A 26,141-nucleotide genomic window follows, 5' to 3' on the forward strand; every position below is an offset into this window, starting at 1 on the left:
TGTTTCTGTAAGTTTTAAAAATCTAATATTTTTCTTCTTTTTCTTAATACCCAGATGAGTTACTGGGTGTTTGTGTTGGCTGGCAATAAATTAACTAAAGATTCAGCAACTTGAGACTCTTCTGCCCATGATAAAAGTCCTACAGCATCTCACTCTAGAATTGTCAGGGGTATGCAAAGGTACAGCAGTGATAATAATAAGGATAATGAGGACACTAAAATAGACTGTGGATTCAGGATAATCAAGACAGAGTGAAGGGCACATGGTAGCACCAACACTATCCGATTCCCTCCATTTCAATAGACATTATATATATCATATCGTATATCATATGTATCATATCACAATATATAGATACATTCATGTGTGTATGTTTAAACACATAGATGTCTTTGAAGATATTTTATATACATGTTTATTTCTGTTATATATTATCATAGTTTTGTATACATAAATTTATATATAAATATTTGAAACGGCGTACATAAAAATAATCTACTCCATATGTACTACACATATATACTAGATACAATATAAATTATTATAACCAATCAGAAGATCAAGCCATATACTTTATGGGTTAATATACTGCTGCTCAGCCATCCAATCAGTATCTCTGACAGACAATAGCTTTCTACACTAAAACTCAGATTATTTTGAACTTTTAGTTTATATTGACAAAACCTCAATAGATTCCTGAAATGTGACTGGGGATTTCTGTTTGTTTCTTTTAAAACAAATGCAATTTTTGATTGTATGTGTATTTCTATATATGTATGTATGTTCTCCTGAAAAAAAGGGAAGCTGTTTTTCAGATTAAAAATGCTTTAAAATTGTTTTTATGAACTTCAGGGGAAAAAAAAATGTCTTCCCCTGTTCCTATTAGCAGGTTTTGCTCTTCAGCAGTCATCAGGAATTCTGCTGATTCCCTCGCCCAGGAACCACCGGGACAGCTCGCAGCCAATCCTGTCCAGTACCTGTGAGGAGAAGAGATGGAGTCTTGGGGACTACAGGAGTCTTTGGGCTGGCCCCATGCAGAGGACCAGCAATGGACCAGCAATGCAATGAACCCATTAAGGGAGAAAAATTTATGCTTAGGAAAAAATGACTGAAGCGTCATATACATATGTCATAACAATACACATGAGGACGTTTTACCTCACTATGTAGTGCAATGCCATTTTTTCTTAATAATATTTCCGTTCACCTTTCAAGACCCAACGTAATATAATTCCTTAATCATGACAGTTTGGCACCACACCTAAATTTACAGCTAAATGTAGCTTTCATTGAAGTCAACTCCCTGCTGGCATCCCAGTGGCCATGAAAAGAAAATGTTCTCTTTCACTGCAGAAAAAAGCGAAGGTGGCTGCAAACGAATAAATGAGCTAGTTATCAAACTGCATTTTAAATCTGTACTGTTTAATGTTACAGGGTATTTTAAGTGACTTATTTTCTTTCTACTCTCTCTTGCTAATTGGTTGTTCTTGTACCAAAAAAAGGGAAAATTAAGTAAAAGAAAGCAGAAGTGCTGATCAGAGAATAGATTTGATTTCTCACAGCACGGTCGTGCTGTGGTTAGTTAGCCACCTGCTCACATATGCAAGGACTATTCAGGAGCAGGACTATTCAGATACACCCTGACTTAGGGGAACCTTTCAGACCAGTTTCTAAGCAATAAGAGTACATACACACTGTTGCCCACTTGGTGCTGGGTGAAATGATATGATAGTCAGACAGACTTAAAAGGAATGGCCGGAGAGATAAAGTAGGGAGCTGTCATCTGTGTAATAAACAGAGTCATAGTGAAGCTATTCAAAGCAACATTGGTTGAGGTTTTGGGTTTCCTTTTAATACTGTGTTTTACTGAAATGTTACAGAGAAATAAACTGTGGAGGGCTAGGGCAGCTGTATATGACATTTCATTTCACTTCTGGATACCAAGGGAGATGGATGTATGGGGGCCCCCAGCCCATGCATTTCCATTGCCATTCCTCCAGAAATGAAATATCATGTACAGCAACTTATTCTTTATGGCTTAATTTCCTTCTGCTGAGGCAGCCAATCAGAAACATAAATGGACAAAAGCAATTCTACAATAAAACAGTATGTGTATTATATCACAGTCATATTATTCTGAATTCTTGCTCTATTTTTGCCTAAGGATCAATAGATAACTGAAATACAACAGGAAATACTTTGTTTGTTTGCTTCTTAAAGAAAAACAGAACCACCCAATAAAAATTGGTATGTGCTTTTCTGTGAATGCATTCTAGCGCGGCAATTAAGTATTGAGTAAATAATAAACATCTCAAAGCAAACCTTTCATAGCCCAAATAAGACAAGTGAGTTACAAAATCTTCACTTATAATAGGAAAAAAAGTCTTCATCATCACTGGAAGCAACATGAAACAACTGATGTTACAATTCAATTCCTGGTGCGTTCTCAGCAGCCCAGTGGAATACTGGGTATCGTTTGGAAGGAATGAATTCCTTCATTCGAGCGTGTGGAAACCAACATTTTCAAGACTTCTCAAATTCTGATGCTGTATTAACCCAGGAAAACAGGAAATATTCTCTGCATCTATCAAGGGTTTTGTTGGTTTTTTTGTTCTTTTTTTAATCTAATGGCCTTGAAAGCTATTTTATTTCATAAAGGTATCCAGCAAATGATTAGTTTCCCTAATAGTACAAAAGACATTGATTGTCCAGCTGGCAGAGTAGCCGTCCTTTAATTAGTTCAATCTGCAAGTTGGATGGTCCTCTGTGACACTGTCTGCTGTTGTGTGAAGTATTGCCCCTGCTGAAGTCACTGTTACTAATGACATCTGCTGAGCCAGGTTTCATCTCTCAAGGACAACTTGGGTTTTTTTTTCAAAAACACACCGGCACCAGTCTCTCAGGTTGCCTTGGGACAAGGTCTCACTTCAGTTCTGACCGGGGTGAACTGAAGCCTCACAAGCAAGAGATCCCAGCTCCTGGGAACATAACCCTTTGGGTTCCTGGGGCTCGTACTTCCCTGTGAACGCTTTCCTCGGGCAGATCCCTGCAGCACTTAGGTTTGCGGTTTGGCTGTAGCCCGTTACAAGTGGACAGGGTCACAGACATGACAGGCTATCTCCTGGGGACTTCGCTTTCTGTTTTGCTTGGGCACGTTGCTTGGGTAGTCAATTTTCACGGCATATTTTCCTGCACGTTAGCTGAGAGTTTCCTTTGAGCAGGAATAGCTTCTCTGGGTTGTGTATCGCTAATCAATAAGACAGACACAGAGACATAATGTGGAAATGAATTGATTTCTGTGAAGAGAGAAGAATGTGACTAATTATTGCTAAGCCACCTGCCGCTACAGCCAGATTGAAACATCTCCACTCTTTGCTGCTATGTTTAGCAGCAAATCGCCAGGTGTGAAGGCTTTCTGCCAGCAATGCAAACGCCCGGCACAAAAGGGTGCCTTCTTCATAGCATAATCCCATGACTTCAGCTTTTGTAGACAAACTGGCCTCAAACTAGCAGCCCAGGTGCTGCTAGCAAAATAGGAGGTATACAGCTCACCTGTTCACCTGGCTTTTAGGAAGGAGTTTTGAAGTTTGAAACTGAGCTAGGGCCATGATGATGACCTGACCTGCAATCCCAGCACTGACCTTGTTATAGACATACCTGGGGTATGCTCTGTTGCAGGAAACTCTTTTTGAGTAGTGTTTTACCTTGATAGGTCTTGAGATGCTTGACAAACATTGCCACAATTATCCCCTTTTCCAGGTGGGAAGACTGAGGCAGGGAGACAGTAGCAACTACTTTTGATCATCAAGAAAGCAATGGCAGAGACTGAAAATTAATCCAGGTCCTTTGCAAAATCCCTCCTAGGTGCACAATTTCCTAGTATCTGCCCATGCTTGCTTCTTCAATTCTTCTGGGAAGTCATTTGCTCTAAGCGAAAAGAAATTATGGATCTCACCTGAGTCATTTTCAAAGCTAGTTATGTTGTTTACATCAGTCCTAGACCTATGAAGCTGACCTGGATGCTCAGTGTGGCTATGCCAGGTATATTGCATTGCAGCTTTGGCTGGTTGGTACTAGGATGTGAGTAACGCTTGTGCCTGTAGCAAATGTATTCATAATGCCTTGATACTATTTGCATTCCCTAGAGTCCTCATGGTCTTCAGACAAATTGTCCCTTCTTCCTCTGCTCACTGAAAAATTAAGCTTTTAGCTCTTCTCCCAGGATCAACATGTGTCTGGGATTCCCTGAATGCATTGAATAAATTACATTGATTTCTCTAGAGGTTTTGAGCACCTGTCTTTTTAATATGATTGCTATTCTGATGCATGGAAAAATTTGCCAGCTCAACATTAGTCTCACCATGGTTGTTGTTTTTTTTTAATGCAGACTGGTTACCTGTCAATCTGGAGAGTACACTGTTTGCCTGCCACTGTAAAATATTTAATTTGTCATCCTCCTTCTCCTCCTCTATCCATTTCCAAACAGACACACAGACAAAGAGACAGGAAGACCTTCACTGCTTAAGTGGGAATATCTAGGACTGCATGGGAAGAGAGTTTAAAATCTCATATTTCAAATAACTTACATCTCGGATTTCCCTGCTTAAAGTCCCTTTGAAGTTCTTTTTTAATTGGATTGGACTCGGAAATTAATTATCATGATTCTCAGCAGTTAGAAAGTGCTTTACCTCCTCTGAGTCTTGCTCAGATGTTAATGAATTAAGGATAGTTTGCATCTAATTTGGACTAGGTGACTAAACAGCTCAGAAAAAGGACCACATTTCTATATACAGTGTCTCATTTTGTCGCTGCTGGGGGAAGTACCTGCTGGGGGATGGCTGACATTTAAGGGCTTGTGCAGTGAGGACACTTCGTTTTGCAGCATGGAGTCATTAGGGTTTGCTCCGAGCAGGTTTTCTTGGCGTGGTGCTGGAAACAGTCGAGCTCTGCCTGCTCGCTCAACACACAGGCAGCTGCACCAAGTCACTTAGAGAAACAGCCAAAAAGCGCGGACAGCATGTACCAGTGTAGATGGGCATGTTAAAGTGCTAAATACATTCAACCATAATCAATGGTTCATTGCTGGTGGGTTAAATAACCTTCTCCCTTGCTGAAGGATTTTATTTGACAGCAAGGTTATAGTGAAACACAGAAATCCAATATCCCTTCTATAAAATACAGAAGGAGAAAAATATTATGTGGGCTAAAATTATGACTTAATATCACATTTAGTTTGTCCTTTGCTGGGATTGGTAGGCTGTGTTTCAAAGCTTTATAATTGATATTGCTCATAACACCAGGGAAAAAGAGAAAGAGGGCAGGTTATAAACTAAAAGATTGGAACTGTAAGACAAGCGTATTGTAAAGCGACAATAGGGAACAAGGTGGTTAAAGGGATCACTAGATGGCAGTCAGCTCTCCAGCAAGGGTGATCAAGGAAGGGAGATACAAGCTTGCGGAGACACAAAAACAGCACGGAGGAAAGCAGCTGTAATGCCATAAAATTATTGAAATGATGTCAAATTTGCTTTGCTTTTGCGCCAGCAGTCCCAGAGCAGGCAATGCTCTCTTGAAAGTGGCCTCATTGTGTCGGTGGATTTACTGACATGAGGAGAACAGGTGGGATCGGTCTGCGCACACACAAAGCGAGGAAGAGAAAGGAATTCAATTTAAAAAAAAAAAAAAGAAGAAAGAAAATTGTCTTGCCAAGTCTTTCAGCCTTGTATTGGGATGTGAAAATGTGGTAGTTCAGACTCAAACCCTAATGAATTTTTAGATAGAGATTGCACACATTAACGTTACTTACTTGTACAGTACCAGTGCAGGAGTGCCATATATTTTAGCTAGGCTGAAAACAGTACAATATCTGACTGTCTGCAGAGTTTATTAATGTTGTTTATTATTTCTATTGCACTGTTCATGGTGCATAGGCCTGTCCTAACTTCAGCGGAGAAGGAGAGGTATCCCCAATCTATAAACCCATCCCAGGGAATGTATTAAAATACCTGAATTTGGGATCACCCCAGCATTTCCTTTCCATGGTTACGTTAGAGGAAGGCAGGGATTAGGAAGGCAAGGCGCACAGATCAAAGAGTAGCTATGGTTTAGTTCACCTGTTCTTTTCCAATTCATATGACTATCTTTTCCACATTAACACTCCTCCAGAAACGTGGCAAACACGGCTCAGTTCTCCATACAGTTTCCTGGAATAATTTCTAATTTTAAGGGACACAGGATTACGTGAGTTCCTATATACCAGCAAAGACCATAGGATTACACTGAATAACATGCTTACACACGCCCCCCTCCCCCCCCCCCCAAGACCATACATTTTTAGTTGAAGTAGGGCTACATTTTTCAACCTGTGGGGTCATAATTTCTCGTAGATGGTCACAATGAGAACTGGAAATGTATTAGTCATAGCCCAAATCCTCCCAGTTAGCACTGCCATATGTAAAAGCTCTAATACAGGAATTTGTTAACACTACCTTTTTTTGTAAAGGTTAAGACTAAACTTGCCTCTCTTGGGGGAGTCAGAAATGCATCTTTTTAGAAGGCCATCTAGTTTTGCTTAATGACTTGGAATGATGGAGATGTTACTGATTTGTCTGTAATGCTTCTACAGCATTACTCCAATAGGCATCACTCTGAGACAGTGATTTACAGGCAAAAAGCCTAAAACCTGCTAGCACTTTGGAGGAAAAACACACAGAGAAGTCACTTTCCTGAGAAGACATCTTCCCGCAAAGGTATTCTCTCGGAAATAGGGTAAAACTTCTTGCAATATTTGGTGCCTGTCTCTTTCTCCTTATTTTTTTCCCCACAGATATCCCTTTCTTGATCTTGACAGTTAGTCCCCAATGTGATTTTATCCAGTTTTCTTAATGTTCAGTCCTTGGTTGTTTTCCACACTTAACTAGATGGCTGTCCTGTACTTTCTCCTTTCAATACAGCTTGTTGAATTTGAACAAGTCATCACCTCAGCTTCTCAACAAACAATGAAGATGGTACACCTTCAGCCTGTTATGCTGAAATGCATTTTTCAAACTTCGTATCTATTGTGTTTTTTCTCTGAAGTTTAACTTGTTTTTAAATATCATTTTCTCAAAAGCAGTGACAACAGGATCAGACTAGATATCCATGACATTTTTCCCAATTCTAGAGAAAGAGGAAGTACCATCTTCCTACACCTACATGCACGAAATGCATTAGTGTCCCCACAAGCAGCCAGCCCCCCAGGAGTTAGAAGTAAACAACTAGAGATAATGATTAGTTGTTTATCTGACAAGGATACCTAAGAAGATATCCAAGGTCTTCTCAAAGTTATTGCTTTTTTGCATCTAGTCTGTTTGGGCGCTGTTCTTTATTTCCAGAGGGATGACTTCATATCTAGCAGCATTTAAATAAATAATTTGATGATTTTCAACACGTCAAAAAACGCTGATTCAATAAACTCAAAAGGACATGGTGGGGACTTATTGCATGTGATGAAACTTACACCTGAGACTTGTCTGACATCTTGACCGCATTCCCAGGCAAGCTTAACAATTCCTTAAGAGTTCCCAAACCAAGGAGTCCTATGTGCACTGTAGGTAGAGAAACCTTGCTTTTCTGCTCCCATAGATCCAGGGCGCTCATTCATCATAATAAGAAGAACAAATTGTTCCCAGTATTTCTGAAATAAAATACCGTAGAAAGGGTAAAGGGAAGAAAATGCTTTGGCTCTTTATTCTGACTCTGCATGAACATTTTCTTCAAGGTCTTGAGATTTTCAATGGAAGTGAAATTTTGGGTATACATCAGTATTTTAATTCAGATCAGCACTGTATGTTTGAAGCAAATCTCCTCAGTGTGCCAGTCACCACACTTGGGCTCACATTTCAGAATAGTCTTGGATCATGTTCTTGCCAGATGAGCTAAAGTATAGGAAGGACTCCTGTGGCACCTCCAACATGCTCCAATCACTAATGGGCCTTCAATCTGCAGAGTTAGTCCATAGTCAAACCACTGAAAAGAAGGATAGTGTGTGCCTGGGTACCTCAGCAACAACAGTTTTCCTGTACAAATCTGATCCTATTGAGCAAAATCCCTTGCTAAATATGATAGAGCCATTGTATCCCAGCCACCCTAACAAAAGTACATATTTGAATGCACACAATTTCTCAAGCAATATCCTTGCTGGTCTTCATTGTTGTTAGCTACTGTATGAAATTCTTTCCCAGCAATTCCGTTACCGGCCCCAGGCAGGATTCTTGGTTTTCACAAAGGCAGTTTCCCTGCAGTCTGATCTGACCTTTACAGATGTCAATTTAGAGTCTTCAGTGTGGTCTCACTAAGCAGAGGACCTGATAGAACTAGGAGCATCTGGACTCCCAGGCGCTGCCCACTGATTTCTGATGCAGTTTCATCATGCTCCATTGACCCACAACCCACAGAGGAATATCAAGGTCTCATGATTTTCAAGGGATCCAAGTCAGCCTGCTTTCACCATTCAATAGTGGACATCTAAAGCTGAGCTAATCCCAGGAGGCTCCTCCTGTAGCCAGAAAGATGGGCCTCCAAAAATCATTTAAAATTACCTACATTAGAAACTTACCTTAGGATAAGATTCATCACTCAACAGAGATACCTTTTTTACTACACCAAAAGGAGCCAAGAGTAACTACGTCAAATCTATGTATTTTGGTTTTAGAAGCAGATGAATCCTATCTGTGGACTAGTTAGAAAGAGATGGAAAATTAAGATTTTGGAGAAGTAGAAAATTGAAATTTACATTTTCTGCTGAAACCATCATAAATCTCAGCATAACAAAATAAAAATGCCCACAATGACAAAAAGTTCTTCAAGTGACAGGCAGGGGGACAGTTTGCTGTTTCCATGGAAGAATTTAGCTGAGGTAAAATATTGTCCACAATCCGAACAATATGCATGCAATAAGCAATTACCAGTTAAGAGCTCTGCTCCCCAGGCTCGTTATAGAAAAAGCATATCTAGGACTGCTGCTTAGTATCATTGTCTTAAGCTGAGTTTCACCCTGCTGGAGTCATGTCAAATCAGTCAGTTCTTTTCTTTTACCTTTTTCTCTTGCATGATAAGGATAAGGCATGTCATTTGTTTTACTGGTGGTATATTATCTATTTCATGCCTTATAGTTCTCGCTCTTGCCTGCACTGCTGCTTTACTTGGCAATATCAAAGCAACTCCATCCCCTTCTTCTTACGTATATATTTCTGTTATGGAGGGAAGAAATGAGGATAATTCATGTCATCGGACTGGGATTTGTGGATGTCATCACAATTCATTAAAACTAGTAAGTTCTGTAGCTTGTTCCCTATTATTCTGCAATACAGTTGGTATATGGATTGACACACTAGTAAAAGTAGATGAGGACATTTAAGTTTTCTCCATAAAGAAAAATCCCTCTGCTTCATTGTCCCAGCTTAGTGATATACTTTCCATACTGTACTTGGGTATCAGTTCTTTTCTGGAATTATAAATGCTGGTTCTATCTCTTCCAGGTATTTCCTTCTTCCTTTATTCTTTAACTTTTGTCCTCCTGTAAGTCATATAGAAATCAGTACAGTTTGTAAAGCTTTCTATAGCATTTTAAAACCATATCACAGCACTTAGTAAACACTTTTGCTAGTTGATGCTATGGGTCAGTAAAACAAGATGGATAAATGCCTTGTGAAAGTATATAGGCTTTTTGACCAACTTCTTTTTAGTGCAATCGTTTTTACAAGACTTCTTCCAAAGATGGGCCTCGGAATGAAGTTTTATCTCCCAGGGATGTGGAAGAAAGACTTGCAATAGTTCTGAGCCGTACATCACACCTCAATCCTGCTCATAGATCTTGCTATTAAGGGCTTGTCTGGCACTTAATTTCCATCTCTATCTGGCTGTTCACGTTGGCTCCTCTCCCTTTCCTTTACCTTCTCTTATGACTTTCAGTTCTTTGTTTCCTTCCAGGACTTCCTTGATAAATTCAATATACTTCTTCCTGATCTCCTTCTCATGCTATTATTAGGTTGGAAGTTGTCCTGGTTTCGGCTGGGATAGGGTTAAATTTCTTCCTAGTGCTGTGTTTTGGATTTAGTATGAGGAGAATGTTGATAACACACTGATGTTTTCAGTTGTTGCTAAGTGCCCTCCTAGTCCAAGGACAGCTCCCGTGCCTACTGACTGAGCTAGGTACACAAGATGGGAGGGAACATAATCAGGACAGCCAGCCCAGCTGGCTAATGGGGTATTCCATACCATGTGACGTCATGCTCAGTATATGAAGGGTAGGCGTGATCCAGGAAGTACCGATCGCTACTTGGTTATCGGTCAGCGCGGGTGGTGAGCAATTGCATTGTGCATCACTCATTTTGTATATTTTATCATTACCATTATTATTTTCCCTTTTTCTGTTCTATTAAACTGTCTTTATCTCAACCCACGAGTTTTTCTCACTCTTACCCTTCCGATTCTCTCCCCGTCCCACTGGGGGGGCGGGGGGAGTGAGTGAGCGGCTGCGTGGTATTTGGCTGCCTGCCAGGTTAAACCACGACAGAAGTGCATTTGTTTCTCATAAGCATTTTATTTAGACCATAGAATACAAGAATCTGATTATTTCATTATTTCAGGTGGTTTCACCCTAATTATGTAACTAATCAAAGGAGTTTTTAGTTTGGTTGTTTTTTTTTTTTTAAATTATTTTTTATGTCTCTTCTGGTATTGTTCCCAGATGACCATTTTATTCCAAGACGAAGATGTTTTCTTGGTTTCCTTGGTCATACATCCAGTGCCTCTCTTTCACAGTTTTAAGACAAAATTGCTCCTTGTGCCAGCTTAGATTAAGTATTCTTTATTCTGCTGTGTTCTTGTATTTTTGCAGAGCCACACGACAAAGACAACTAGGCCCTTTTCTTCTGCTAGTAATCAAACTAAGAATTAATACTAAAAGCTAATTCCTGCCCAAAGAGCGAATCAACATTTATTTTTGTTTTTTCTTTTTTTTTTTTTAAAGAGCAGGCAGGAACATACGGTGCTGCCTGACTTGCTCGGTTCCCAGACATATGGATGCCTTCCAGCCACCCCGATGGCAGAGCGGGCTGGCAACAGACTTGATGCCAATGCCACAGGCACACTTGGTTGCACAGCCTCCCCTGCGCTATGGGGGAGCCCTGTGGGGCACCCAGGCCTGCACTTCTACCAGAAAGCTGTCTCGGCGTGTCCCTCGAAAGATCACAGAGCTGCATCCAAAGACATCCACAAATCTGTGGGATATTTGTCACTGTTACCTTTTGAATATTGTTGTCCCTGAGCTGAAAGGTTTTGGCAAGCTGTATGCTCAGTGTTAAACTCTGACTCTAAGTAACCAGTAATGAACCATTCACTGTCAGCAAAGATTAATTTATGGTGTAATAATAGTTATAAGCTTACTATTAAACATTTCTAAATGGAACTTGTGCACATATGGAATAAAGTCAGTTTTGTGACATGTCTTAGCTCTGGTCCGGTTTCATTAACTTTTATTTTCCTCACCTGTTTCCACTGTCATTATTGTCAGCCAGGGGGCAGGCATTTTTGAAACATTCATTTTAATTATAGCACAATAAGAATACAGCCCCTTGTGATATTTAGCAGCGGAATACTCAAGAAATTTTTAATATATTGAAAATAAATCCTGTTTATAGCATACTGCTTTCCCAACTGTAGAAGATTTTAGCAGTTCATATATCATGCATTTACCACCTTCTTAACATTTAAACAGAGCCTGGAATTTATACCCTTTGATGACTCACCGGTCCCCGCTGCTCAGATGTAATCATAGAATCATAGAATCGTAGAATCATTTAGGTTGGAAAAGACCTTTAAGATCAGCAAGTCCAACCGTTAAATCATCACTCAATAAGAAGTGAAGAACTGAGTGAACACAACTAATTCTGCAGTGCCGACCAGGGTGGCAGAGCTGAGCAAAGTGGATTAATAAATTCCAGCATGATCTATTCCTAGCGACAGACATGGGCACCCCAGAACAGGTTGGGTCTGATCCATACACATGCAAGGCCAGGTACCAGAAGAAGAGATACTGCTGGATAATCAGTACAGAAGCCCCTTAACACTTGAGGAATGCAACCTTTGGTGGATGAATAATTAACATTTGCTGGGAGCTTGGGGAAATAATTGAACAAAATATTTGTAGAACCGTTTGAATAGGCTTTGGCACAGAGGACCACCTTTGACAGGCTAACTGTACCTCATTATAGTATGAAAACACTTCACAGATCCATTAGCAAGGAAGTGTCCAAGGAAAAGACTAACTCGTCACTACTGGAAGCTATTAGCACATAGTACTACTGGCCTTTTTCCCCGACACGTGGAAGGCTTGAACATAATAGCCAAATATTTGACCTCACAGCTCTGCAGTTAATGTCCTCTTGCAATTAAACACAGTGAGCTGGTTCTGCCTTCATCTGTGGGCTTTAGCTGTAACCGAGATCAGGCAGTGGCTTGGCACCTCGCTGACCCTGCCGGGCATCTCCAACATCTCCTTTACTGATGTGCACGACCGCGCTGCTTTGGCACCCGCAGCGGAGGCACAGCTGGTGTGTTTAGGAGGTGCAAGGAGGTGCGGTAGCAATAGGCTGCAGCTTGCTGAAAGGATTCCCAGGATTAAGTCTGTTGCCAGCCCAGTCTGCCATAGGGGGTGTCTGCAAATCCCCCCAGCCTGCCCGGAGCCAGCTGCACGGCTCCTTTAAAATGCATGAGACTCAGCTGCTCAGGATTGTTCGCACCGAGATATGTAATTCATATGCAGTTTAAAGGACCCAATTTCACCGAGGCTATGCTGATTTACCCCTCTTTATGACCTGACCATACATATTTATTTAAAATGCTGTCAGATTCAAGGTATCTTAGAGGCCTGTGTGGTCTATATTGACTTTAGGATGAAACAGTGTATCAAATGACATAAACCTCAGTACTGGTACTAGGTATTTCTGGGTGTTGTCGTCCCCTTCAAACAGATGCCTGACAAACAGCAGCCTAGATTGAAGCAAGGTGGCTCAGGGACGAAAAGCTTTTTTAGCAACAATAAAGTCATAGCACATCATCTTCTCAAGGCCTGACCCTGCCTAGGTGCCTCCTAGTTGGGATGTTGCAGAGGCACCTCTGCAGGCCATAGAAAGGGAAGAAATAGAAAGATGCCACTTAGCCGCAGTCAGAGCTCACTCCTGGCAATCCCACTCCAGAGTTACTGAGTGATGCCTCTCCACCTCTAGCACAACCATGATGCCCTGAGCCCTTTCTGTGCATTTTGTCCCCAGAGTAATTTCTTTCTGCCCCTCAAGCCCTGTGGACTTGACGGAAGGCAGTTGTAAGGAGATGCCACTTTCCTGGGACCACAAAAGCTTTTAAGCTGGCTGGCTGCTCACACACTGTCTCCACAACCGCTTCACTTCAGCTACATGCTCCTGCCTTTCCCCTGCTCTCTTCTGTCCCTCACTAATCACCCTCCTTCCACCCCAGGTTCCCCTTCACCTTCCCTTATTTCCTTTGTTCAGCTAATCCTCTCCAATGAACTCCTGAAGAGTTAAATAATTAAAAAATTTATCTGAGAATTAATTTGTTGTTTGCCAGCCATCACTCTGTTCATATATTATATCCCGTTTTTTCCCTACCCTTTGCCTTGTCTGTTTAAACAAAGCCTTTTTGGGTCAGGGCCTCTCAGCGAACAGCAATGCACAGCACTGTGTGCTCACACAACGGGCTTCTAATCTCAGTTGACCCTTCAACAAGCCTTAAGCTTCTGCAGCCGCAAATATCAACATAGAATTTCAGCTAAGAGATATCAATGAGTACTGAGGCCTCCATTTCAAACTGTGATCCCTATATTTGCCTTAAAGACTGATTTGTGATAACTGACAGACTGAAGTGTGGAGTACTGTAAGCTCGTGGTAACCTTTATGTTTATTTGTGAAAGCAATTTTTTAAAAAGGCCCCAGGACTACCCATATAGTTGCAACTATGGGAATAAGCTGCAAGTAAATCACTTTTCTTGGTGCTTAGGCTGTTATAGTTGGAATTCACGTCACCCAAAAATTAGGAACATAGTCTGTGGTGATCATTTGTGTTCTCTCCATAGAAAGCAAAGACAGACAGACGTCCTCAGAGGCTGATTCATCTTAGCTGTCAAAGATCTCCTGCCAGATGGCTCCATAGATCTGCTCTCCAGACAGTTCAGAAAACTGAATCCTTCCCTCAGTAAAGACACTCCTTGGAACAGAAAATAAACTGCTCCTGCAGAAACAGTTTGTGTTTGCTTCTCTTCTCTACATGCAAACTACAAACCTAATATGTGGTCTGTTTATATCACCTCCATATTTGCATTCCACGTTCCTTTTCAGTTTATTCTGCCTCACAACATTAAAAGACTGCTATAAAGATTACCGTTACCTATGTTAAATTGAAAATAGAACCAGTAAGAAAGATATCTTCTATGAATTATAGATTTTGCAAAATGCTAAAACAGTAGCATTTGTTTTCAGTACTCGTTCATGAGCCCACATACCCACTCCCAAGTCTTAAAAACTGTCCATTTTGCAACACCAAAGACCTAACCTGCAGGCAATGCAAGTCCTGGCTGTCCCACTTGAAGTTAAAAGGAGCTGCAACTTCTAAGGCAATAATTACATTGAATCTGTTTATTAAATTATTTTATCTTTATAGTTGTGTTTTTTTCCTATCAGTTTAACTATTTCAATTCCAATATTTTTCCATTGCCTTCTGCTGGAGACAATTGTCAGGGTACAAAAAGCAAGCAATGCATTTTCCCAGATTAAACAGAGAAAGCAGAATGAATCACTGCTTCATACAGTCTTTTTTTGAAGGACAGCCACGAGAGACATTGATTTAAAGAGTAAAGTAATTGGCACTTCGAGTTTTGATCTCACATACAGAAAACATAAAAGTTCAAGAGAACAGAGAATTCATCAGAATTGATCCAGTGTGATAAGGTATTGCAGAACTTCTGAAAAGGCACGTAAAATAAAGGCTAATCCAAAAAAATTTCCAGCCTATCAAATTCAACCATTTCTTCCCTCCGGAGGAAATCAGAAAAAAAGAAAGAGAGTTTGTTTTATTTTGGTTTGGTTTGGTTTGGTTTTGTGGTTTGGGTTGGGGGGGTTTGGTTGGTTTTGGGGTTTTTTTTGCCATTTTATTTCAGGTTAAAAAGAAAATGGCCAAAATAGGTGAAATTGACCTAAGAAACTTCCTCATGTATTACAGCTTTGTGTTACATCCACTTACCTTAACCTCCAGTAAAAGGTCCGAGTTAGTTCATTTGATTTATTTAAATGGGGTTGGATCAGGTACGTGAATAAAGAGAAGTAGTCCGATTTCTAGGATTGAAGGCTCTAGTCTCTGCTTTGCTGTGCTAGCAATTGCTGACCTTCAAGATGGGCTACAACAGGACAATATCTATTTTGCAGACTCTCCATGAAGAAGGAGGAAGCAATTCAGCTGTGTAGATCAACAGAACAAATAGAAATCAAGATACAAGCATTCCAACAAGCCTTTTGAACCTCTTTTAAAAAAAAAAAGAGAGAGTCAATAGCAATAGACTTTCTTCACAAAAGCAGAGCAAAACTGAAATGGCATAGGGTACTTCACATTAAGGAGGAAATTGTAGATTCTCAAGGTGAGAAATGCTTTTTTCTGGTTTTGCATTGAACAAATGCAATTGAACAAACCAGAAAACTTTTGGCTGTAACTGAGAGGATGGTCATGAAGAGTAGACCTGGCTGTTCCTCTTGGCTGTTGGGCCATAGTATTACTCAAAGCTTTGAAGTGACAGTTAGATGAGAGCTTTGGTATCAGGGATACACCAAGACTGCATTTGTTATTTTGATCTTATAACTTTGTTTTCACCTTTGTAATCAAAGACTTAACCTTTTCCTTGGTGGAGTAAATATGGAGGGTTGGTACTAAAAGTTATCTGCTATGAGGATCAAATTTTACAAAAATGAGATACTCTGCTTCTCCAGTGGTCACCAGTTATGTACCACGGCTTGTGAAAACAGAGTTTCTAGGAACATCTGTAACCCAAGAGGAGTTTGGGAATCGCTGGCACTGGAGTATGTCTCCTGTTAAGAGGCCAGGGTCATTTTGGGGGCTACTGCTACTACGTGCCTACCTCCAGGGAAATACCCCACTCCAGGCAGACACCAAAGTATCTAAGACAAGGAGCACCAGCAAAGAAACTCTGTCACCCCCACAGATTAGCTCAATAACAAACACTGTGCCAAAGAGGAGGCAAAAGTGCAAAATCCTCACTTCTGGTAAGAAAATAAATTCTTATTTATTTTTGGGAAACAGACAGATGGCTATTTCCAGTTTAGAATAGGGAAATATATATTTTTTATTCCTTTAGTAAAGCAGTGGGTTACTAAATATCAACAAAGCAGAAAACTTGGACCATTGGCTGTAGACATATTGACTGATGAGATTTTTAAACTGCTGTTTCCGAAGTAGGATACTGGGTAAGTCCTCTGAGATATGGTGACTGTCCAAAGGATTGAATAGAGAAGACAGGAAACAAATATTTCAATATTTCCAAAGGATAATGTGCTGAAAATGTAACTATAGGTCTGTCTATTTAATGCTCACCCAGGGCAAAATCTCAGGAAGGCAAAATAGGATCTCAATAAAGAATTAAGGGTGAACAGTATAATTAATACCAGACAACATGGTCTAATGAAGGATAAAACTTCAAAGATAAATAAGTTGCATTTTTGGTGTGATTACTAGTCTGACAAAATGTGCATTTGTTAAAATAGCAGAGTTATATAAGGCCATATGAATTTCTCATTTTTAAAAAAAGAACTATTCAAACTTCAAAGACTAGGTAAGCTAATTAAAAATTTACTAGAGAGATTTTAAAAGAAAATACTAAATGGGGACGATCTTTCAAAAATAACATTTCTAGTAGGGTTTTCTTATCCAAATGTAGTTCAGGGGAGTTCATGGATTGGAAGGGAAGGCAAGAGAAACTGGTGGTAAAGGCTGTGGTTGGCACTAACTGAATGAGAGATAAAGATAGCTTCTAGAGAGAGGTCCAGACAGCAGGAAAATTGGGGCTTGCCTTCTTTTAATTAAAGAGGTAGGTGCAAAGATCAAACACCTAGGAACAGGGAATGCAGGATGTAAGTGGAATAAAAAATGAATTAATGTTGGCAAGAAAAAAATCCGCTTTTTTAATGAGAGCAGACTGGAGAGAGTTCAGATGAGATCCCTAGGATGGTTTGAAATTTGGAAAGCCTTTAATGAGAGTGAAAGAGCTCAAGTGAATTTTCTCTCATCTTCAAGCTTGCATTTCTACCCAGCCCCAGTCACAGGGAACGCTCCCCCTCTACCAACAGTGTCAGCATCTGCTGAATGCCTGCCCATGATTGCTGGGACCGAGGTGACTCCTTTAAGGCCAGGGCAAGTTTATTCCAGATAACGTGAGACACTTATAGGTTCCTCCTCCACAGGCGAGGGAGGGAAGTGAGCCGTTCAGAACTCAGATGCACCGAAGCTGACGTCCAGAGTCCTGCAGAGCTATCCAGAGCTGCCCCAGGGAGCAAGCAGAGAGCTGGAGGAGAGCCACCATGGGCAGAGCTCGAGAGAACCAGGACTGGCTGTTGCTAACAAGAAAGCAGGGTGAAGAAAAAGGGTCGACTCCAAGATTTAGACAAAAAGAAATAATTTGATATACTGATTTAAACTACTTCTTAAAAAAATAATTTAAAAAGTGTAGAATTACTGTAAACAAGCTACAAAATTCAAAAAAAAAGAGGGTTGGAAGCAGTTAAAATTAATTGGGGCACAAGAATTTTGGTTTATGTCTGCAGGATGAAATAACAACTCTTTCTTGGATTGTGAGCTGAAAGTGGAAAATGCGGGCTGAGGAAAGAAATGAGTGGTAGCAGAAGCTGAAAATAGCTATGGACAGATTAGGAGATCACCGCAGGATGTGTGAGGTTGACAGGCACCTCTGGAGGTCACCTAGTCCAATCTCCCTGCTCAGAGCAGGGTCATCTACAGCAGGTTGCTCAGGACTGTCCAGTTTGGTTTTGAATATCTCCAAGGATGGGGACTCAGCAGCCTCTCTGGGCAACCTGTGCCAGCACCTGATCACCCACACAGTAAAAAAAAGGGGGGTTGTGTGTTTAGACAGAATTTTCTCTATTTTAACTTGTGCCCATTGCCTCTTGTCCTGTCATTGGGCACCAAAAAGAGCCTGGCTCCATATCCTTTACTCCCCCTCTTTCAAAATTTACCCACATGAACAAGACCCCTCTGAGTCTTATATTCTCCAGGCTGAATAGTCCCAGCTCTCTCTGTCTGTCCTTATATCAAAGATGATCCAGTCCCTTCATCATCTTCTTGGCCTTTTGCTGGACTCACTCCAGCATGTCCATGTTGTTCTTGTACCGGGGAGCCGAGCACTGGACCCAGCAATCCAGATTTGTCTCACCAGTGCTGAGTAGAGGGAAGGATCACATCCCTTGACCCATTGGCAATGCTTTTCCTAATGCAGCCCCATATCAAGATGGGAAAGGATGGGATAAGCAGGGGACATAGAGAGGAGTCAGGAAAACACATCTGCCTCTCAGAAAGGAGAGAGAAATGATTGCAAAAGAAAAAATTTAAGTTGAAGCAGCAAATAGCAATAGTATTTTGTCCATTTGTTCTTTGATAAGATATAGCAGAGAAAGAATCTGTTGAAGGAGTCGAGTGCCGAAGAAGAATCCATGGATTACAGGCACCTGATTGAATTCAGCTGGTGAAGCAGAGGGATTTAACCTTTCCCCTGAAGGGAAAGGAGGAGGAATACTTAACAGAGGGAGCAAAAAGGATTTCTGCCAGAGAGTCTGTACTCCAGGAGCAGGACTAGAGAAAACAAATACCTGAAAGTGTAAAGGAGTGAGTGCGCTATGTGAAGGAGCCCTTAGGGAAGACTACGATGGGGAGCAGAGTCATGGCACGGGCCACAGCAGCAACATCTAGCTCTTGGGCTAGATAAAGCCATGTGCTGTCTCACTTCACATGAATTTCTATTCTTTTGCATAAAGCAGAAGAGCCATCACAGCCTGGGTGCTGAGAACTACCCTAAAGAGCCTGGTGGTTAAGATATTCTCCAAAACAGGAGACACGGATTTGGATTTCTTGAAGCAGAGGCGTGAACTGAACATGGATGAGTACCATAAAGTGTAAGCGATGGATTAGCTCCCTATCTAGTAGCTAATAATATTCTGCCTCAGTGTCTGTGTAGTGGGGCACACACCAAAAAGAAGATACACTTATACCAAATCCTATCGCATCTCAGGCTTTCTGTAAATCTGGGATAGTTTTAAGAATAAAAGCTGAACAAGGACTGCAAATTGAATAAAGCTGTCCAAATATGCACATTGAAAAAAATAAGAGTCCCAAGAGCAGAAAACTCTTTAATTTACCAGGTAAGTGGTTAAGAAAATTCAGTAATAGATACCTGAAACATGGCAAGTTTGAACTGGGAGTCAGGCAGGTATTTTTAAAAGCAGGGATAATTAAACCATTGGAACAACTTTTAGGTACATAATGGAGAATCAATCTTGTAAGTCCTTAAACAAACATCTCATTTCTTCACAGGGAGGTAGTTTCTGATTTAGGCAGACCATAAAAACTAAACATAGGAATCTTGCTGTCAGGTTATATCAGAATTCAGAATAGCTGATCATAATGGTTTAGTCAGTTTGTTAAAATGAATTTGTCTCAGCAATGAAAAAGCAAGGGGATTTCCTCTTGTAACTTCCAGCCCCATACCACTCCCTGTTGGAAGGTTTATTTCTGAAGTATCAAGGAGATCATCAATGCAGATTTTCTGAGACAACAACAATTTTCAAAACAAAAAAATGAACGTCCATTTACTGTTACATAGTAATAAAACCTGGTTTTATGCCATCGCATAGTAGATAATTAATTTGGTCAGTGTACATTATAACTAGAGAGACCTAGTTGTATTTGAAAACCTTTATCAAAGGTTTATTCTAACAGGTAGATAGCAAACACACCCAACTATCAGTTCCTAACTTGACAGACATGAAGCCATTTTCCCAATCTCCAGTTAATTTCATTATAACCCCTTTAAAGAGATGTCATAACATCCCTTTGCTTTCAAGCTTAAAGTTTTGGCAGGATGTGTATGTGGGGAGGTGGTAATTCTGAGATACTGGAAGCTTTCCAACAGGATAAGAACAGCATTTCCCAGACACCCTGCTAACATCAATTCGTGGATGCATGCAACTTCTTATCATCTCCATTGCAGGCCATGGCTCTCAAAGACACTTCCTGGCCCACTGTTCATATAGATTTGTTTGTTCTGTTCAGAAAGATAGGAGAGGAAAAATTCAGATACTTTGCCATTAAAAAGGGCTGGAATAGTTAGTGTCTGAAATAGTTTGTAGAGAGCATTTCAAATAAGAGATTGAAATGCTGGATAAGGGGAAGCACTTTGAAGATTGTGATCAAGTTTCATCTTTGAAGACAGCCAAAAGAAAGTAGACAAGCTTAATGGAAGAGGTTACTCAAGGTGACTTGCCATCACTGTTCCTGAATGTGAAAGTAGGAAGTTAATAAAAAGTTCTTCTTTTTCTTTGGATATAGAAACACAGTAACATGATCAAACTGAATTTTAACTTGTCGGTGACCATGGTGACTTCCCCTCCCACTCAGCCTATGTCAGTAGGGTCTAGGGGTATCATACGTCACGTGTGGAGAGGCTGCAGGTTCACTACTTCAAAAAGATCACCTACAAGTCTTAGTCTGATTAGAGTACAATACAAGGATCTGATTAAAGCAAAGACACTTCCTTTAAAATATATGTGCATGTATGTACATATATCCCATTCTGCAGACATTTAGCCCCAGCCCTGGTATCTACGAAAGGAGGCTGGGTGAGGGAGTTCTTGGAGGGAGATGTGAATTTAATTTTGAAAGCAGCAGTCGGATAGCACAGCGAAGTACCACTTGCAATACAGTCCCATTGTGTAGGTATGCAAAAGCCTTCCTGAGGAATTTTCCCAGTGTCAGATACTTAAAAAAAGGCTAAACCACAAAGCATTACCAAGATCTCTGGCATTTCCTATTAACATCAGCTAGCTAGTAGTATGAGAGATTTGAGTAATCCTTTGAGGCAAAGAGAGCCAAGGGCAACTGCAGAGAGTCCCAGAGGGGAAACCAAACATACCAACGTCCATGGTTCAAAAGAAAACTTCAGGTGATCCATTATGAAGTTTCCATATTGCAAGGGTGATGGAAAAACACCGTGGCATGCCTGCATGCTGAAAAAAACTGCTCAGGAAACCTTTAACTTTGCCTAAGATGTACTTGTAAATGCCGCAGATGATAAATACTTTTTCTTGTCTGCATGGTTTATCTAACGTGTACTGTGGACCCTTCTTTTCCATTAGAAATACCTTGGTCATGCATCTGACTTTTGGAAAGCATTAAAATGTTGTTGTCTGCAGAAACAGGGAGATATAAATTAAATTCCATTAGACTAGAGGGACAAAGAAAAGGAAGAAACTAAAGCTAACCTTGCAGTAGTTTTCCCCACTCATGTAACCATGTTTCCCCACTCATGTAACTCATGTTTTACCAAGGTAAAACAGGCAAAGGGAAAAACTGGTATATCATATCACAAAAGATGTGGGAGAGATCGAATAAATTTCAGTGTTATTTCAAGTTTTATTTCTTTCATGTGCTGCATTTTTCTAAGAACATATTTAAAAGATCCTGTCTACAATACACACATTTGTTTCTTCTTGAGTGTCTCCTGTTGAATACAATAGTAAAACAATTCCACAAAATCCACACCAAAACAAAACAAAAATCCCAAACTAGCAACACTTCTCCTTCCCATCCCAAAAGAAAACCCTCTACCTGCTTCTTTAGTCCAAGTCTCTGAAAGGTTTTTGGCTGGGTGTAGAGCAGCAAGTAAACACAGATATTACTGCAGCTTCTGCAGCCACTAATGTCTTCTTTTTCTGAGATCTCAAAGACTGGGATAATTACATTCTGCAAGAGGCAAAACAATTTATGAAAAAAAAATGACACATTCTCTTATTAAAAATTAAATAGGACTTTCATAATCAGCTGCTTCAAATATGTGTGAATAATGACAGCTAGAAACCAGTCTGCAGATTGCTCATGAAGTGGGTGTGAAGCTGAAGTCAGGGGAAGAAAAAAAATCAAAATTATAAAAGAGTGCTTTCTTGGAGATTTTACAAGGTCATTTGGCCTAGGCGAGCTAAAAAGTGAATATTTCTCCAATATCCTGTAATAAGAGGGAGAAAACAGAATTAAAAATTATCTTTTGCAGCAAAAACAAAAATCAAAGTCAACTTCTCTAGGATTAACTCCACTGGAAAATAAAGTCTTCCTTTTCTTCCAACAGGTTTTAACTTTTAGTTATGTAAAGCCTTCATGATGGGATTTCTATCTATTTGTAAATTTAATTCACAAAATGTCCTAATTATCTGCAGACATATTAATAACTCTTTGAACAATATACTAACGTAGCAAGCTGAAATGTGTTTTCAGAACAACAGTAAAACAAGGATTAAAAAAGTACATCCATCCATAATTCTTGTCAGTTCATATGTAAACATACTATTGGTATTGTAGATATTGTGAAAAACAACAAATAATCCAATGCATTGAACGCCTTCAGCTGCCCACAGTTTACAAAACCTAATAGTATTGTGGGCTGCAAAAGACGTCCATTTCTTCCCCTGGGGGAACTGCCTTTATCTACTCATTGTCATTTCTTTAGTGAATTTCAGTTAATTTTTAATAACAATTTTACTCCTCATAAAACTGAAAAGATGACTCACGGGAGGCCAACAGTATTATTTGGATACTGTCTTCAGGATACAACCCTGCAAAAATACTAAAATAACTGTTGGAGCAGAAAATGAGGAAGAAAGTCGCAGAATATCTGCATTTGTGGGAGAAAGGTTAAAAGCAAGAGGCTTTTTTAAGTTTGATTTTTTTAAATTCCTCTTTAAAAAATCCTAGCTCTCAAAAAAAAGACTTATGCCACAGCCACCTCCTAAGGCAAGAATAATGTGTCAGTACCTGAACTTGCCTCAAAAGTCTCCAAGCCTAGAAGTAAAGGCTTTGCACAAATCTGTATATTGGAACTAGGAACTAGGGTAGGGAACCCCTTCCAGAAAAGAACATAGGTGCAGTGAGCCTTATGAAAAGGTCATCTGAAAACAGAGGACCTGATTTCTCTTATTCAATAGTGGTGTTTTACCGACAGCCTCCACTGATACGAATAGTGTCCCTTTTTTCTCATGGGAAATAGCAGGAAGAACGCAGCCCACGACAGAGTCGTCCTCTTTCACTTAAGACCACTGAAAGTTTGCAGAGTTGCCTCCTGCATTTCCAGCCACATTCCTCAGCTGCCCAGGTTTATCCACTGACAGTCCATGACACAGAGATCACGGCTGTATTGAAGTTTTAGCCTAAATACCAAGGCACCCCCAGCAGATGCCTTCCATGCCATCAGTACCTCCTCTGACTTGAAATATATGTTCTGCAGTTCTTTACGGAAGAACGTGTTTCAGAATAGGTATGTGCCATTGCATGGCCCCAAACACAGGGTTGGAAAGCATTTATTGTAAGATCCCCTCTCATATTACTTGAGAATTAAACCACATAAGCTTTCAATAATGAAACGCCAAATATGAAGCTAAATTAACACCAGCATTGGTACTAAAAAGAACAAACAAATTCATTATTCTTACCTTTCTCTTCCTTTATTCCAAGTAGTTTGACTCCTGGATAAAAATAAAAAAATGCATTAGTACAGTACAATGTACAATGTACAGTACAATCACATATTTATGCAAGGAATTATGGCTATCCAGTTGTGTGGTACTTTCTTGATTACTTGGTGCCCTTTCTTGTCTTTTGAAACTCCACTTAAAATAACAAGTAAACCCTTCTGCAAGATTCCAGTTCTAGCAATAAATATTTCTTCAATTTGAACTTAATATGAATAGCAGGATGTATCGACTCAGGAGATAAACATATCTTGTTTTTGCTGAAAAAAATCAATCTAGAAGTGTTCCAAATATCTTCAGATGCCTCAATCCTTTCTTGATCTCACACAATTTGAAAGAGTGAAAAGTTTCTTCCGTTCCTCCTCAGACTCCCACTGTTCTTTTAGGATGAGATTTTCAAAGGAAAGAATGATTGAGCTGAAAGTCAAGCTAGAGAGAACACATCTGCATCTGCTGTTTGCCTTGTCAGAGCAAAAGTCATCAAACTCAGCTACAGTGTGCCTGGACCTACTCATCTGAGGTCCCTATATCGATGCTGTTACTTCTGCTGAGCAGCTTCTTTATTTTCTGCCATCCTTCTGCCAGGAAAGACAAGCACATTACTCTCAATAAAAAAACCCAAAACAACCAGTTTTAGGAAAAAAATTAATCATCTTTCCAACTCAGATTGTACATAGATTAACCAGGTTAAAGCTAAGTTAGCAAACCACATTCTTCGTTAAAACAAACATAACCATTGTGGATTGCACTCTGGAACCTTCTTATATAAATATCCTATTCTCAATATTCCCATGTTAAATAAAAGTTTTGTCTTTGTGCTGGGAAACCAGCATTTTCAGTGCAACTTTATCCATCTAGAAGTTCATGAAAGTCTGCATTAAAGACTGATTTTGTATGGAAAACTGTGGCATGCATGCTGGTCTTGTAGCTTCAGGGACCTTTAAGCTATGGTTCTTCTTTGCTGTGCAACAGTAAACTTCATGATATGCTGCCACTCAAATTGGTAGCAAACAGCATAAATCAAGTGCTAGTTGAGACTCCAAAGAAACATTCCCATGGATCATGCTACAAGAACTAAACCAAGTGCTAACCAACAAACCCTGTTTATTTAAAATAGTTTTATCCATAAATCATGTTTCCTCAAAACAGATTTATCCTGCATCCATCGAGTTCCTGTTCTGCATATGGGAAAGGAAGAGAATGGGGTTTCCTGTCACGCTGCACCTGTGTATTCAGGGCATAGCTGCTTCCCACAACAAATATCTAGAATTATGCATCCACTGGAAGAGCAGAGTCAACACCCAAGAGAGCATTTCTCATTCTTATGCATGACACCGGGTGTAATGGAGACATGAAACGGGAAGGTGTAATATGTCATGTTGCCTTCTAGATTCTGGGTTTACTATAGCTCAGAGAATTTCAACAAGACAACTAGTATTTCATTAAAGGAGAGCAGACATGTAAATTTCATATGTTCACCATGTGACCTCTCCCCATTAATAGAATAGACAAAAGGGTCCTTGACAGTGCTCCATTTCCACGCAAAAAATAAACAAGGGCTCTGTTACAGGCTTGCCATGCATCAGCACTTGGCCTCTGCAAACCCCTCCGCACTTGAATATGGACAAATCTCAAGAGGGAGTAAACATAAAAATGTGCAACTGTTTTAAAGTTACTCTTTTGTAAAAATAGAAGTGTTTTACTATTTAAATAAAACTGATCATTTGTGCCATTACAGTGAACAGATACTGTCTCAGTCATACGTCCCAGCTAAGTAAGGATTAAATCTTACTGATTAAACTTTGATGTCGAAATGATAACTGTTATTTTTTTACCCTCCTATTCTAAAAGGTTTATCCTTATGTCAGAGACAATGGCAGCGCAAAGGACATCAAAACTTTCTTGATAATATACAACAAGACTCAATGCTCTCTCAAGGGTGCAGTAGCTCACAGACGGAAGTGGAAATTCATTAATTTGTCTTTCCATTAAAAAAGGAAACCACACAACCACCCAGAGGATGCCCTGGCATTTATAACCAAAAAAAAGGGAGAAAAGAGTACTTTCATGAAGATCCTTCTTGAAATAACAGCTTATAAATATTCCTAATAAAACACAAGATGTCTGGAGGGCAGATGAATTAATGACAACTGGTTTCCTATCAATTAGGGGACAATCGGGCAATGCAACTGCTCTCCTCCCCCCTGCCCAGACACACACAATAAATTTGCCTTCCCCCGCTCCTCTCCATGTCCCCTCTGACATCCATGTCCCCTTTTG

General features: G+C 40.0%; 1 protein-coding gene and 1 long non-coding RNA gene across 5 annotated transcripts in view; both read right to left on the reverse strand.

The window, feature by feature from the left end:
* Positions 1–427: 427 nt before the first annotated feature.
* On the reverse strand, positions 428–21,597 carry LOC142077292 (uncharacterized). The gene is made up of 3 exons (XR_012671694.1): positions 21,257–21,597; positions 7,499–15,507; positions 428–6,215 (listed from the first exon to the last, which is right to left on the reverse strand). It is a non-coding gene; the product is annotated as an uncharacterized LOC142077292 (long non-coding RNA).
* A 139-nt stretch (positions 21,598–21,736) lies between these two features.
* Positions 21,737–26,141, reverse strand: part of EPSTI1 (epithelial stromal interaction 1) — a 48,961-nt gene continuing 44,556 nt past the window's right edge. For 3 of the 4 annotated variants that reach the window (XM_075139376.1, XM_075139378.1, XM_075139372.1), the window contains 2 exons: positions 23,823–23,855; positions 21,737–22,086 (listed from right to left, as the gene is read on the reverse strand). In XM_075139376.1, coding sequence (XP_074995477.1) covers positions 23,835–23,855 — 21 coding nt within the window. In that variant the 3' untranslated portion in view covers positions 21,737–22,086; positions 23,823–23,834. Of the gene's footprint in view, positions 22,346–23,822; positions 23,856–26,141 lie in introns of all 4 variants that reach the window. The other variant, XM_075139374.1, reaches the window with a different exon arrangement.

Source organism: Calonectris borealis, chromosome 1 (genome assembly GCF_964195595.1).
Source record: "Calonectris borealis chromosome 1, bCalBor7.hap1.2, whole genome shotgun sequence".
NCBI classification, from domain to species: Eukaryota; Metazoa; Chordata; class Aves; order Procellariiformes; family Procellariidae; genus Calonectris; species Calonectris borealis.